The sequence below is a fragment of the Musca domestica genome, unplaced genomic scaffold (genome assembly GCF_030504385.1).
Source record: "Musca domestica strain aabys unplaced genomic scaffold, Musca_domestica.polishedcontigs.V.1.1 62, whole genome shotgun sequence".
Classification (NCBI taxonomy): Eukaryota; Metazoa; Arthropoda; class Insecta; order Diptera; family Muscidae; genus Musca; species Musca domestica.
In genome coordinates, this window is record NW_026712369.1 from 1,162,344 (window position 1) to 1,178,015 (window position 15,672).

The 15,672-nt window shown below is 32.8% G+C and overlaps 1 protein-coding gene across 2 annotated transcripts in view; it reads left to right on the plus strand.

The window, feature by feature from the left end:
- The window catches only part of LOC101891959 (papilin), a 171,819-nt gene extending 157,974 nt beyond the window's left edge, over window positions 1–13,845 (plus strand). Inside the window, exons 1-6 of one of the 2 annotated variants that reach the window (XM_059129518.1) lie at window positions 4,062–4,194; window positions 6,794–6,995; window positions 7,107–7,291; window positions 7,358–8,350; window positions 8,412–8,562; window positions 13,247–13,845. In XM_059129518.1, the coding sequence (XP_058985501.1) occupies window positions 4,165–4,194; window positions 6,794–6,995; window positions 7,107–7,291; window positions 7,358–8,350; window positions 8,412–8,562; window positions 13,247–13,389 (1,704 nt within the window). In that variant the 5' untranslated portion in view covers window positions 4,062–4,164 and the 3' untranslated portion in view covers window positions 13,390–13,845. Of the gene's footprint in view, window positions 1–4,061; window positions 4,195–6,793; window positions 6,996–7,106; window positions 7,292–7,357; window positions 8,351–8,411; window positions 8,563–13,246 lie in introns of those variants that run through there. The other variant, XM_059129517.1, reaches the window with a different exon arrangement.
- The last annotated feature ends 1,827 nt before the right edge of the window (window positions 13,846–15,672 follow it).

Sequence of the window (15,672 nt, forward strand, 5' to 3'; positions counted from 1 at the left end):
TGGATTTTTTAAAGAATATTTTTTCCAAAGACCAACACTGGCTTGGATTTTTTAAAAAATATTTTTTCAAAGACCAACAGAGGCGTGGATTTTTTAAAGAATATTTTTTCCAAAGACCAACAGAGGCGTGGATTTTTAAAGAATATTTTTTCCAAAGACCAACACTGGCTTGGATTTTTTAAAAAATATTTTTCCAAAGACCAACAGAGGCGTGGATTTTTTAAAGAATATTTTTTCCAAAGACCAACAGAGGCGTGGATATTTAAAAAAATATTTTTTTCATAGACCACCAAAGGCGTGGATTTTTTAAAGAATATTTTTTCCAAAGACCAACAGAGGCGTGGATTTTTTAAAGAATATTTTTTCCAAAGACCAACAGAGGCGTGGATTTTTTAAAGAATATTTTTTCCAAAGACCAACAGAGGCGTGGATTTTTTAAAGAATATTTTTTCCAAAGACCAACAGAGGCGTGGATTTTTTAAAGAATATTTTTTCCAAAGACCAACAGAGGCGTGAATTTTTTAAAGAATATTTTTTCTAAAGACCAACAGAGGCGTGGATTTTTTAAAGAATATTTTTTCCAAAGACCAACAGAGGCGTGGATTTTTTAAAGAATATTTTTTCCAAAGACCAACAGAGGCGTGGATTTTTTAAAGAATATTTTTTCCAAAGACCAACAGAGGCGTGAATTTTTTAAAGAATATTTTTTCTAAAGACCAACAGAGGCGTGGATTTTTTAAAGAATATTTTTTCCAAAGACCAACAGAGGCGTGGATTTTTTAAAGAATATTTTTTCCAAAGACCAACAGAGGCGTGGATTTTTTAAAGAATATTTTTTTCATAGGCCACCAGAGGCGTGGATTTTTTAAAGAATATTTTTTCATAGGCCACCAGAGGCGTGGATTTTTTAAAGAATATTTTTTTCATAGGCCACCAGAGGCGTGAATTTTTTAAAGAATATTTTTTTCATAGGCCACCAGAGGCGTGGATTTTTTAAAGAATATTTTTTTCATAGGCCACCAGAGGCGTGGATTTTTTAAAGAATATTTTTTTCATAGGCCACCAGAGGCGTGGATTTTTTAATGAATATTTTTTTCATAGGCCACCAGAGGCGTGGATTTTTTAAAGAATATTTTTTCCAAAGACCAACAGAGGCGTGGATTTTTTAAAGAATATTTTTTCCAAAGACCAACAGAGGCGTGGATTTTTTAAAGAATATTTTTTCCAAAGACCAACAGAGGCGTGGATTTTTTAAAGAATATTTTTTCCAAAGACCAACAGAGGCGTGGATTTTTTAAAGAATATTTTTTCCAAAGACCAGCAGAGGCGTGGATTTTTTAAAGAATATTTTTTCCAAAGACCAACAGAGGCGTGGATTTTTTAAAGAATATTTTTTCCAAAGACCAACAGAGGCGTGGATTTTTTAAAGAATATTTTTTCCAAAGACCTACAGAGGCGTGGATTTTTTAAAGAATATTTTTTCCAAAGTCCAACAGAGGCGTGGACTTTTTAAAGAATATTTTTCCAAAGACCAACAGAGGCGTAAATTTTTTAAAGAATATTTTTTCCAAAGACCAACAGAGGCGTGGATATTTAAAAAAATATTTTTTCCAAAGACCATCAGAGCCGTGGATTTTTAAAATAATATTTTTTTCAAAGACCAACAGAGGCGTGGATATTTAAAATAATATTTTTTCATTGACCACCTAAGGCGTGGATATTTAAAAAAAATATTTTTTCATTGACCACCTAAGGCGTGGATATTTAAAAAAAATATTTTTTTGTTGACCACCTAAGGCGTGGATATTTAAAAAAATATTTTTTTATTGACCAACTAAGGCGTGGATATTTAAAAAAATATATTTTTTAATGGATCATCAGAGCCGTGGATATTTAAAAAAATATTTTTAATGGATCATCAGAGCCGTGGATATTTAAAAAAATATTTTTTCATTAATCATCAGAGCCCTGTATTTTTTAAAGAATATTTTTTCATTGACTACCTGAGGCGTGGATATTAAAAAAATATTTTTTCACGGATCTTCTGAGCCGTGGATTTAAAAAAAAAATATATATTTTTTCATGGAACATCTGAGCCGTGGATTTTTAAAAAAATATTTTTTCATGGATCATCAGAGCCGTGGATTTTTAAAAAAAATATTTTTAAAAAAATATCATTTTTAAAAAATATTTTTAAAAAATATTTTTAAAAAAATATTTTTTCATGGTTCATCAGGGCCGTGGATATTTAAAAAATATTTTTTCATGGATCATCAGAGCCGTGGATTTTCAAAAAAATATTTTTTCATAGATCATCTGAGCCGTAGATTTTTAAAATAATATTTTTTATTGACCTCCATGAGAATGGACATTTTGTAAGAATATTTTTTGGACCACTAGAGGAGTGGATTTTTTTTTTAAAAATATTTTTTGGACCACCACAGGAGTGGATTTTATTAAAAATATTTCAATAGAGCCATGGATTGATTCTTTAAAAAAATATTTTTTTAATATTTAAAAAAATATTTTTTCCAAAGACCATCAGAGCCGTGGATTTTTAAAATAATATTTTTTTCAAAGACCAACAGAGGCGTGGATATTTAAAATAATATTTTTTCATTGACCACCTAAGGCGTGGATATTTAAAAAAATATTTTTTCATTGACCACCTAAGGCGTGGATATTTAAAAAAAATATTTTTTCATTGACCACCTAAGGCGTGGATATTTAAAAAAATATTTTTTTATTGACCACCTAAGGCGTGGATATTTAAAAAAATATTTTTTTATTGACCAACTAAGGCGTGGATATTTAAAAAAATATATTTTTTAATGGATCATCAGAGCCGTGGATATTTAAAAAAATATTTTTTCATGGATCATCAGAGCCGTGGATTTTTAAAAAAATATTTTTTCCAAAGACCATCAGAGCCGTGGATTTTAAAAAGAATATTTTTTCATTGACCACCTAAGGCGTGGACATTAAAAAAATATTTTTTCATGGATCTTCTGAGCCGTGGATATTAAAAAAATATTTTTTCAAGGATCTTCTGAGCCGTGGATTTAAAAAAAATATATTTTTTCATGGAACATCTGAGCCGTGGATTTTTAAAAAAATATTTTTCCATGGATCATCAGAGCCGTGGATTTTTAAAATAATATTGTTTATTAAGCTCCAGGAGAATGGATATTTTGTAAGAATATTTTTTTGGACCACCAGAGGAGTGGATTTTTTTAAAAAATATTTTTTGGACCCCCAGAGGAGTGAATTTTTTTTTAAAATATTTTTTATGGAACAATTGAGCGATGGATTGATTCTTAAGAAAATAATTTTTTTTGGACCACCAGAGGAGTGGATTTTTTTAAATATTTTTATGGACCAATAGAGCCACGGATTGATTTTTTAAAGAATATTTTTTGGACCACCAGAGGAGTGGATTTTTTTTAAAAATACTTTTTGTGGACCATTAGAGCTATGGATTGATTTTTTAAAGAAAAAATTTTTTTGACCTCCAGAGGAGAGGATTTAAAAAAAATTTTTTTTCAATGTTTATGATTCCGTTTTTTATTTATTTTTTTTTTTTATAAAAACGGAATTATTTTACACTTAAACATCGACACTGTCCTCCTCTCTGTTACCCCCACCAGCATAATCACAATTCAGTACGGGAGACCTTATACCCCTCCCCCTCGCCATATTCATTCACATGACCCTCTTGATTTACTACAATTTGATTAGCTACGAGTTTACTTCATTATCACCTCATCGACAAACCCCCAACATAATTAATTTCAATAAAAAAAAAAAACATATTCACAACATTTAGAAACGATTAACGTCTCCTAATCTTTTAATTCGATTTCTTATCGAAATTAGGTGAGATATGTAAATTTGTTTGTCAAGATCAGACATTGAGATAAGCCAAGGCATTCGACTTGGCCCTTTTGTTTAGACATCAATGTTAAATGACATAAATTGATTTATATTAAATTAATATTGAAATAAATTATAAAAAACGCAATGTTTTTGTTTTAATTGAAGGGCAGAATTTTGGGAGATAAATAAAAAATAAATTGGAAAAAATAAAAAAAATACAAATTTAAAAATAATTTTGAACTGAAAAATAAAAATTCATGAATAATTAAACGAATAAATAACAACGAAATGTTAAATAAATTTTTGTTGCTGGTTTTGGTAAGTAAAAAAATTAAAAAAATAAATTAAATAAAAAATTAAAAAAAAATAAAATTAAAATCAAAAAAATAGAAAAAAATATACTAACAGTTTAAGTAAAGAAAAAATACTTAAGTCTTTCAGAGAAGAGAAGCAGCTAGAAAGCCGATCATCTTCGATAGAAGAGCAGCTGCTGGCAAGCTGCTCATCTTCCATAGAAGAGCAAAATCTGGCCAGCTGCTCATCTTCGATGGAAGAGCAGCTGGCTAGCTGCTCGTCTTCAATAGAAGAGCAGCAGAAGCTGGCTAGCTGCTCATCTTCTATAGAAGAGCAGCAGCAGCAGCTGGCCAGCTGATCATCTTCGATAGAAGAGCAGCAGCAGCAGCTGGCCAGCTGCTCATCTTTAATAGAGATCAGCTGCAGCTGGCTAGCTGCTCATCTTCAATAGAAGATCAGCAGCAGCTGGCAGCTGGCTAGCTGCTCATCTTCAATAGAAGATCAGCAGCAGCTGGCTAACTGCTCAATAGAAGAGGAGCAGAGCAGTCCAAGTAGTCTTCTTCTATAGAAGACCAAATTATCTTCTTCTATAGAAGAGCAACTGGTCTTCTTCTATAGAAGACCAACTGGTCTTCTTCTATAGAAGACCAAGTGGTCTTCTTCTATAGAAGACCAAGTGGTCTTCTTCTATAGAAGACCACTTGGTCTTCTATAGAAGAAGACCAAGTGGTCTTCTTCTATAGAAGACCAAGTGGTCTTCTTCTATAGAAGACCACTTGGTCTTCTATAGAAGAAGACCACTTGGTCTTCTATAGAAGAAGACCACTTGGTCTTCTTCTATAGAAGACCAAGTGGTCTTCTTCTACGGAAGACCAAGTGGTCTTCTTCTACGGAAGACCAAGTGGTCTTCTTCTACGGAAGACCAAGTGGTCTTCTTCTACAGAAGACCAAGTGGTCTTCTTCTACAGAAGACCAAGTGGTCTTCTTCTACAGAAGACCAAGTGGTCTTCTTCTACAGAAGACCAAGTGGTCTTCTTCTACAGAAGACCAAGTGGTCTTCTTCTACAGAAGACCAAGTGGTCTTCTTCTGCAGAAGACCAAGTGGTCTTCTTCTACAGAAGACCAAGTGGTCTTCTTCTACAGAAAACCAAGTGGTCTTCTTCTACAGAAGACCAAGTGGTCTTCTTCTACATAAGACCAAGTGGTCTTCTTCTACAGAAGACCAAGTGGTCTTCTTCTACAGAAGACCAAGTGGTCTTCTTCTACAGAAGACCAAGTGGTCTTCTTCTACAGAAGACCAGTTGGTCTTCTTCTATAGAAGACCAGTTGGTCTTCTGCTATAGAATACCAGTTGGTCTTCTGCTATAGAATACCAGTTGGTCTTCTGCTATAGAAGCCTATTTGGTCTTCTTCTATAGAAGACCAATGGGTCTTCTTCTATAGAAGACCAATGGGTATTCTTCTATAGAAGACCAACGGGTCTTCTTCAATAGAAGACCAATGGGTCTTTTTCTATAGAAGACCAACGGGTCTTCTTCTATAGAAGACCATTGGGTCATCTTCTATAGAAGACCAATGGGTCTTCTTCTATAGAAGACCAATGGGTCTTCTTCTATAGAAGACCAATGGGTCTTCTTCTATAGAAGACCAATGGGTCTTCTTCCATAGAAGACCAATGGGTCTTCTTCCATAGAAGACCAATGGGTCTTCTTCCATAGAAGACCAATGGGTCTTCTTCTATAGAAGACCAGTTGGTCTTCTTCCATAGAAGACCAATGGGCCTTCTTCCATAGAAGACCAATGGGCCTTCTTCCATAGAAGACCAATGGGTCTTCTTCCATAGAAGACCAATGGGTCTTCTTCCATAGAAGACCAATGGGTCTTCTTCCATAGAAGACCAATGGGTCTTCTTCCATAGAAGACCAATGGGTCTTCTTCCATAGAAGACCAATGGGTCTTCTTCTATAGAAGACCAAGTGGTCTTCTTCTATAGAAGACCAAGTGGTCTTCTTCTTGGACCAATGGGTCTTCTTCTATAGAAGACCTAATGGTCTTCTGCCAGAGAAGACCTAATGGTCTTCTGCCATAGAAGACCTAATGGTCTTCTGCTATAAAAGACCTAATGGTCTTCTGCTATAGAAGACCTAATGGTCTTCTGCTATAGAAGACCTAATGGTCTTCTGCTATAGAAGACCTAATGGTCTTCTCCTATAGAAGACCAATGGGTCTTCTTCTACAGAAGACCAATGGGTCTTCATCTACAGAAGACCAATGGGTCTTCTTCTACAGAAGACCAAATGGTCTGCTTCTACAGAAGACCAAATGGTCTTCTTCTATGGAAGACCAAAGGGTATTCCTCTATAAAAGACCAAATGGTCTTCTTCTATAGAAGACCGACGGGTCTTCTTCTATAGAAGACTAACGGGTCTTCTTCTATAGAAGACCAAGTGGTCTTCTTCTTCTTCTATTGAAGACCAACTTGTCTTCTTCTATAGAGGAGCTAACGATCTTCTTCTTCCAGTTGTTTATTTTTCTCTCTTTTGATTTGAGAGAGTCTCTCTTTTGTGCTCTCAGTTTTTTATTTCCATTTATTAATTCTCATTTCTCTCTCCTCTCATTTCAGGCAATTCATGCCGGTGGTATTGTCACCGGTCTCTCGGCCAACAGTGGAGCTGTTGCCTGCGGTGGCCTCTTGTGTCGTCCTCTGACTGGCCTCTATACTCGCGACCCATTGCCTGAAGATGCCTACATCCATGTGGCCATAATACCAGCTGGAGCTTCGAATATTTCCATTACGGAATTGAAGAATAGCATGAATTTGTTGGGTGAGTTCGAAGTGATTTGGAAAAGTAAAAAAATATATTTTTTGAGGTTGATACTGACTTTCCGAACTATTCTCTCCTTTCCTCTCTCTCTCACTCTCTCGCATTTTTTAGTGCTACGAACCGAAGACCAGAAATATGTTTTCAACGGTGACAATACCATGTCCGATAGTGGGGTCTATGAGGCAGCTGGTGCCGTCTTCGATTATCATCGTTTGGATAGTCTGCAGGAACAAAGTGAGGGCGTAACGGAATGGGTCACATGCACCGGACCCATTAGAGAGAGTTTGGAATTAATGGTGAGTACAAGAGGGAGAGGGTGGGGAAAATTTAAAAATTTTTTCAAATTCGATTTTCTTTTTCAGATCTACAGTAAAACCGTTAATCCTGGCATTAAATATGAGTACCTCCTGCCCATTACCTCAGATTCGGAGGAGAATGAAGTTTCGGTGGAAACCGATGGTTTTTTGAAGTCGGCCAATGATGAGGCCATAATCAATGCCAATAGGCCGCTAAGGAAGCGCCGTTACAATTGGAAGGTTGTAGGTTTCAGTGCTTGTTCCAAATCATGCGGAGGTGGCATGCAGTCGCCCATAATTAAATGCGTGCGGGAAAATCCCCTGCGCTACTATTCTCAGCGGCGATGTGCTCATTCGGAAAAACCCATGATCAATGAAAATCTTCTGAGATGCAACACCCAGCCATGTCCGGCATTTTGGCGTCTGGAAGATTGGGGTGAATGTCGCTGTCATCAGGGTGAGGGTGGTGTGAGGGAGCGGGAGATAAATTGTGTCCAAGAATTAGCCTCCGGCGTGGTGGTGCATGTTGATGCGGCCGCCTGTATGGAAGAGAAACCTGTGGCCAAAAAGCCCTGTGACTGTCCCAAAAATCGACGACGCAGCAATAATGTCCGCTATCGCATTCATGGCCTCAGTCCCAATTCGTCACACACTGGAAATAAAAATAATCGCGATAAGGCTGGCGTATGGCTAATGTCGGATTGGAATCAATATTGCTCTTCGGACTGCGGACCCGGTACCGAATATCGTACCATTTACTGTGATCGCACCAAATCCAATCCCGATCGATGTGATGTGCGCAATGCTCCCGAAACGACAAGAATTTGTGATCGTGAAGAGTCGTGCGATACAGGCGAATGGTTTGCCGGCCCCTGGTCACCCTGCAACGGCAATTGTTTCAATTTGACCAGGACTCGACAGGTCTTGTGTATTGAGAATCAACTGATATTGGAAGATGAGGATTGCAAGGCGGAATTGAAACCCACCACAGTGGAGAAATGTTCTCACGAAGAAGTGGAATATTGCGGACCCAGATGGCATTACTCGGAGTGGTCAGAGGTGAGGGGAGGAATTTTTGAATAATTTTGAGATTTTAATTAATATCGATTTTTTTCTGTAGTGCACCAAAACCTGTGATGGTGGCACCCAACGGCGTTCGGTCAAATGCTTGGAATACAGCGAACAGGAAAATGCCCTCAAGGAATCGAACAAGTGTCGCTATTCCATCAGGGAGCCAATTTACAGAAGCTGTAACACACACAAATGTGAAGGTAATGGAGTCTCCGATTTTTTTAAGAGCCTTTGAAATATGGATAGAGATTTTTAAATGACTATTTTTCAAGGGCCTCTGAAACAGGGAATTTTTAAAATTATTTTTTAAATGGCTCCAAAACGCGGATATTTTAAAAATTTTTAATGTAGATTTTCGATTTTTCTTGGATAATATTAAACAGCCTTAAATCCAGGATACTTAAATATTTTTTTTTTAATTTTTTAAATTTTAAAATTAATTTTGGATAGGGTTTGAATTAATTTTGGATAGGGTTGTAAAGCCTTGATTCCAGGATTTTTAAATATTTTTTTACCCTCCACCATAGTAGGGAGGGTATATTAAGTTCGTCATTCCGTTTGTAACACCTCGAAATAGGCATTTTAGACCCTACAAAGTATATATAATTTTGATCAGCATAAAATTCTATGTTGATGTCCGTCCGTCTATCCGTCCGTGGAAATCACTCTAGCTTCCGAACGAAGTGAAGTAAGTTGATAAAAATTTACTCAAATGTGTATTATGTCTGCAGGACTTTTGGTATTAAAAATGGGCTATATAGGTCCACGTCTTCGTACAGCCCCCATATAAGGGTACCTTCCGATATTCGGTATTTTGATGATATTAGCGACATTATTCAGCGGAATTGTTTCAAATTTAGAATTGGAAGTTCGTAATGGACGCTACAGCCTATGACAGGAGATTGTCTGTGCAGGTACACGTATTCGTATAGCCCCCATATAACAGTACCTCCAGATATTCGGTATTTTGATGATTTTAGGGAATTCATTCACCGGAATTGTTCCAAATTTGGTATTTGAAGTTCGTAATGAATACTACAGCCTATTACAGAAAATTATCTGTGCAGGTCTTCTTATAGCCCTCATATAACGGTATCTCCCGATATTCGGAATTTTTTATAATTTTAACGACATTATTAACCGAAGTTGTTTAAAATGTGGGTATTTGAAGTTCGTAATGGATACTACAGCCTATGACAGAAAATTGTCTGTCTAGGTCCTCGTTTTGATATGGCCCCCATATAACGATACCTTCCGATATTCGGTATTTTAATGATTTAAGCGACATTTTTCACCGTAATTGTTTCAAATTTGGTATTTGAAGTTCGTAATGGATACTACAGCCTATGACAGGAGATTGTCTGTGCTGGTTCACGTTTTTTTAACCCTCATGGTACCTCCCTATATTCGGTATTTTGATGATTTTAGCGACATTATGCACCGGAACTATTTCAAATTTCGTATTTGAAGTTCGTAATGGATGCTACAGCCTATCACGGAAAATTGTCTGTGCAGGTCCACGTCTTCGTATAGCCCCCATATAAGGGTACCTCCCGATATTCGGTGTTTTGATGATTTTAGCGACATTATTCACCGGAGTTATTTCAAATTTGGTATTTGAAGTTCGGATGAATACTACAGCCTAAAAAATTTTCTGTGCAGGTCCACGTCTTCGTATAGCCCCCCCTATAAGGGTACCTCCCGATATTCGGTGTTTTGATGATTTTAGCGACATTATTCACCGGAATTGTTTCAATTTTGGTATTTTAAGTTCGTAATGACAAACATTTTTGTATGCAGGTCCACGTCTTCCCCATATAACGGTAGCTCCCTATATTCGGTATTTTGATGATTTTAGCTTCATTATTCACCGATTTTTTTTAAGTTTGAATATTGAAATGGCTTATGACAAAAGTTGCCTATGCAGGTCCACGTCGTCGTATAGACCCTAATATACGGCTACATTCGGTATTTTTAAGATTTTAACAGAATTTTTAACGGATTTTATTTTTTTGAAAATTGTTAAATTTGTACCAAATGGTGGAGGGTATTCAAAGTTCGGTCCGGCCGAACTTACAGCTTTTTAACTTGTTTTTTTTTCACAAATGTGAACTATAAATATTTTTTTTTTTTTGAAAATTTTATTGAAATAGTTTTAAATAATCGACATCTCATAGAATCTTCGAAAAGTTTTAAAAATAAATATTTTTGAAAAGTCCATTTTTGGGAGAAAATAATAAAATATTAAAAAGAGAATACACACACAATTGAAAACATTTTCCAAAAAAATTGATATCGAAAAATTTGAAAAATATAAATTAAAAAAAACCCTTTTTTAATTTTATTTAAATTTTATACTTTTTAAAATATTTTCGATACATATATTTATTTTTTTAAAAAAAGTTTTCAGTTGTGAATTTATTTTTATACTTTCTTTGCTTAATTTTTCACTATTTTCTTTCACAATAGACTTTTTAACAATATTTTTTTGGAATAATTTTTTAATATTTTTTTTTTGTTAATTTTTTAACCGTTTTCCAAAATATAAAAAAAATATAATTTCAATAGAATAGGAACAATGGATTAAAAAAAAAATCAGATTTGTGAAAAACTTGAATTTTTTAAAATATTTTTTTTTTCACATTTGTAATACAAGGAGAATTTTTTAAAATATTTCTTTTCACATATCTGGAAAAACAGTTGTGAAAGAAGTATTTTTTAATATATTTTATTTAAATTATATTTTTTTAGTTTAGATGTTTTTTCAAGGACTTGGATTTTTTAAAAATATTTTTTTCAAGGACCATTAGGTGAAGAAACGTGGATTTTTCAGAAATTTTTTTTTAACGACCATCAGTTGAAGAAAGGTGGATTTCTTAAAAATATTTTATTCAACGACCATCAGTTGAAGAAACTTTTTAAAATATTTTCGATATCAATTTTATAGAAAATGTTCGAAAAATGGATTTTTTGAAAATATTTTTTTTTTTTAATATTTTTTTTTTTTTTTTTTTTTTTTTTTTTTTTTTTTTTTTTTTGATTATTTTTAACACTATTCCAAGACTCTGTGAGATGTCCATTATTTAAAAATATCATTTCAATAAAATTTGAAACATGGATATTTAAAAAAAAAAATAAATAATAATTTTACAAGATTTTCTGAAACGCTAGTTTTTGAAATAATTTTTTTATTCATATTTGCGAAAAAAAACCTTGGATTTTTTTTTTTAATATTTTTAATTTTTTTATATAAAACATAGTATTTTAGAGAGAATTTTTTTATATATTTTTTTCACATACATATGAGAAAAACTTTGATCTTTATAAATTTTTCGTTAACAGTTGTGAAAAAAAGTCAATTTTTTTAAATATGTTTTCCAAGATATATAAACAAAATTATTTTGATTTAAAAAAAATATTTTTTCAACACTTTCAAAAACGTGGATTTCTTGAAAATATTTTTTCAGGTTTTCGGAAACGCGGATTTTTAAAAAATATTTTTCAAAGATTCTCTGCAACGTTCATTCACAATATTCTCTGTTTTATAAAAATATATTTGTGCAGGATTTTCTAAATATTTTTTTTTTAAATACGATTTTTTGAAATGTTTTTCAAGTTTTACTGGGTCTAAAGTTTCTCTAAAACTTGATTTTTTAAAAAAATATATATATTTTTTAGGATTCTCTGACATGGTGATTTAAAAAAAAATATATGTATTACTTTCAAAACTTTTATGAATACTTCCTTCTTTCAATCGTTGTTTTTTTCAAAGCCTTCAAAAAACATGCTACTTGGATACGAGATTCTTTGTTTTATTGTTTATTTCTAAAACTTCATTTTTAAAGAAAATCTCCTAAAAATTTGAATATTTTTTAAATACGGATTATTTTAGTATATTGTAAGTTTTTCTTGCTGTCTTTCTAAAACTAGATTTTAAAAATATTTTCTGTTTTTTTTAAGTGAATTTTTTTTAATATATTTTCCAAGACACTCTGAAATGTGAATATTAATTTTTTTAGATTTTTTTTTAAATATTTCTTATGTTCTGGGAAACGCGGGTTTTTAAGAAATATTTTCTTTTAAGATTCTCTGCAACTTGCATTCATAATATGCTTTGTTTTATAGTTTATTTCTAGAACTTTTTTTTCAAAATATATTATTATAATATAATAGAATATTTTTTGAGTATGAATTTTTTAAATTTTTTTTTTCACGTTTTTCTAAAACTGAATTAAATACAGATTTTTCTTTTAATTTTTATCAAGTCTTTCTCAAAGTTGATTTTTTAAAAAAAAATATTTTTGCAAGAATATTTGAAATATTTTTTTTAAAATGAGAATTTTTTTAATACATATATTCCAAGATTCCATAATACGCAGTTCTAAGAAAATTTATTTGATTTAAAAAAAAAAATATTATTTTCAAAATTTTATGAATACTTCCTTCTTTCAATCGTGGTTTTTTTATCAAAACCTTCAAACAAAAAATTGTTTTTTTTTTTAATGAATACTATTTCAAAATCTAATGAATTCTGGTTTGACTGTTTTTTCTTTTTTCAAAAAAAAATTCAATACAGGAATTGTTAGTTGTTCTATATTATCAATTATTTTATAAGGTATTTTTAGGACATCCCACATTATTTTTTTAAGGGGCTTTTGTATCCTAAAATTTTTATAAAAAATATGGTTTTCAATATTTCAGAATCCCAATTTTTAAGATATAAATATTTTAAAATCAAATCAAGATGTTTACTCTTTTGAATATTGGTAGTATATTTTTTTTTTCAAATTATTTTGGAAGAGGCCCTGAAAAATATTATATGAGAAAATATTTTTGTTTTTTTTGCAATTTTTTCAAGAATGACAATTTCTTCTTTCTTTCCAGATCTCCGCTATGAACAGCTACAGAACGACGATGCCATTATTTTACCCTGTACCGATGTCTTCAGCAATTGTGCGTGGGCCGTCAAGGCCAAACTATGCAGCTATGAGTATTATAAGCAAAAATGTTGTTACTCTTGTAATTAAGTAGGAAAGTGAGAAAGAAAGAGAGAGAGAGGAAGAGATAGTGGGGAGAGAAAAATAATCATTTCCATAAGGTTTTAATGGCAGTTGCTGAAATTTTCATTCGAAAAACACTTCTCACAAAAATTTTTCCTAAACTGTCTAAGATTTTTCGGGTATTCAGACACTAGCTATTTTCTGCAAAAGAAGTGGAGACCATAAGAAGAGAAGAGAGCATATAACTATTCTCCATTACTCTCCTCTCCTACAAAATCAACTTCCTTTATTCATTCGTTCAGTATCTGCTTCCCAATAACTATAGATGTCAAGTGAGAGTTCGAGAGCCATTCTATAAAAATTAAACTTCTCTCCCCCCCAACACCCTCTGAGAAAATTCTAAGTGTTCACAAGCAAGCCGGACGAAGAGAGAGAGCAAAAATTTTGTAATTTAATAATAAAAAAATTCTAAATGTAAGTTAATTTTATGACGTTTATTTTTTTATAATAATTTAATGCGACCAATCGAATAGTTAAAATGTTTTTTTTTTTATGAAGAGAAAAAAAATGAAAAATACAAAAAAAACCTAAGCTAAGAAATTATTTTGTATTCTTGAATGAAGACATATTAAATTAAAACAAAAATTAAAAACAAAAAAATAATTACATAAAAAATTATAAAAAAAACATTACATAAAACAGAGGCACTACTAATAAAAACGAAAATAAAATTGAAAACTATTTTTTTTTTGAAAACTAAAACAAATTAAATCAAAGGTGTTTTATTTATAACAAAAAAAAAAAAAAAAAAAAAAAAAAAAAACTGAGTAGATAGCTTTCCTGTACTTGGCGAGTGTTGGCAATATCATGATTTCATCGCGGCTAAGGAATATATCAATTGGCTTTTTTTTAGAATTGCTGATATAACTAGTTTTATGAAAAGTTGTGACGACATATTTTCTCGGGGTAGGTCCAACGGGTGCCTGGAGGAATGGTGAGTCCCACAATATGATGGTTGGTGATGACATGTAGCCCGAGTTGATGACTATATCTGGGTTTGGATGACGACAGATCGATGGCAGGAAAATTGACAGCGTTTACGATACCTATACACTCTTCCAAAATACACACGAACACATTAGTGTAAAAGGAACTTTCAGACCCCAATCCACTTCAACACTGTCACGAAATACTCTCTATAGTAAAGAGAATGTTGGAACCCCCACTTTACTTACAAGAAAACAAAATCAAAAAAAGAAAAAAAGAAAACAACTAAAAAACCGCAAATTCGGCCGGGCCGAGCTTTGAATACCCTTCACCATTTGGAACGAATTAGACAATTTTGGCAAAAAAATAAAATCCGTTAAAAAAATCTGTTAAAATCTTAAAAATATCGAATGTAGCTGTTATATTAGGGTCTATACGACGAAGTGGACCTGCATAGGCAAATTTTGTCATAAGCTATTACAATATCCAAATGCGAAACTTGAAAAAAAAAATCGGTGAATAATATAGTTAAAATCATTAATATAGGGAGGAGCTATTATATGGGGGCTATGCCAAAATGTGGACCTGCACAGATACTTTTCTATCAGAGGCTGTAGTATCCATTACGAACTTCAAATGCGAAATTTGAAACAATTCCGGTAAATAATGTCGCTAAAATCATCAAAATACCAAACATGGAAGGTGCCGTTATATGAGGGCTATTCGAAGACCTGGACCTGCATAGGCAATTTTCTGTCACAGACTGTAGATCCCATTACGAACTCTAAATACGTAATTTGAAACTACTATGGTGAATAATGTCGCTAAAATCATCAAAATACCGAATATCGGGAGGTACCGCTATATGGGGGCTATACGAAGGCGTGGACCTACACAAAAAATTTTCTGTCATAGGATGTAGTATCCATTACGAACTTCAAACACCAAATTTGAAACAATTCCGGTAAACAATGTCGCTAAAATCATCAAAATACCGCATATCGGGAGGTACCGATATATGGGGGCTGTACGAAGGCGTGGACCTGCACAGATACTTTTCTGTCAGAGGCTGTAGTATCCATTACGAACTTCAAATGCGAAATTTGAAACAATTCCGGTAAATAATGTCGCTAAAATCATTAAAATACCGAATATCGGGAGGTACCTTTATATGAGAGCTATTCGAAGACGTGAACCTGCACAGACAATTTTCTGTCATGGCCTGTAGTATCCATTACGAACTTCAAATACCAAATTTGAAATAGTTCCGGTAAATAATGTCGCTAAAATCATCAAAATACCGAATATCGGGGGGTACCGTTA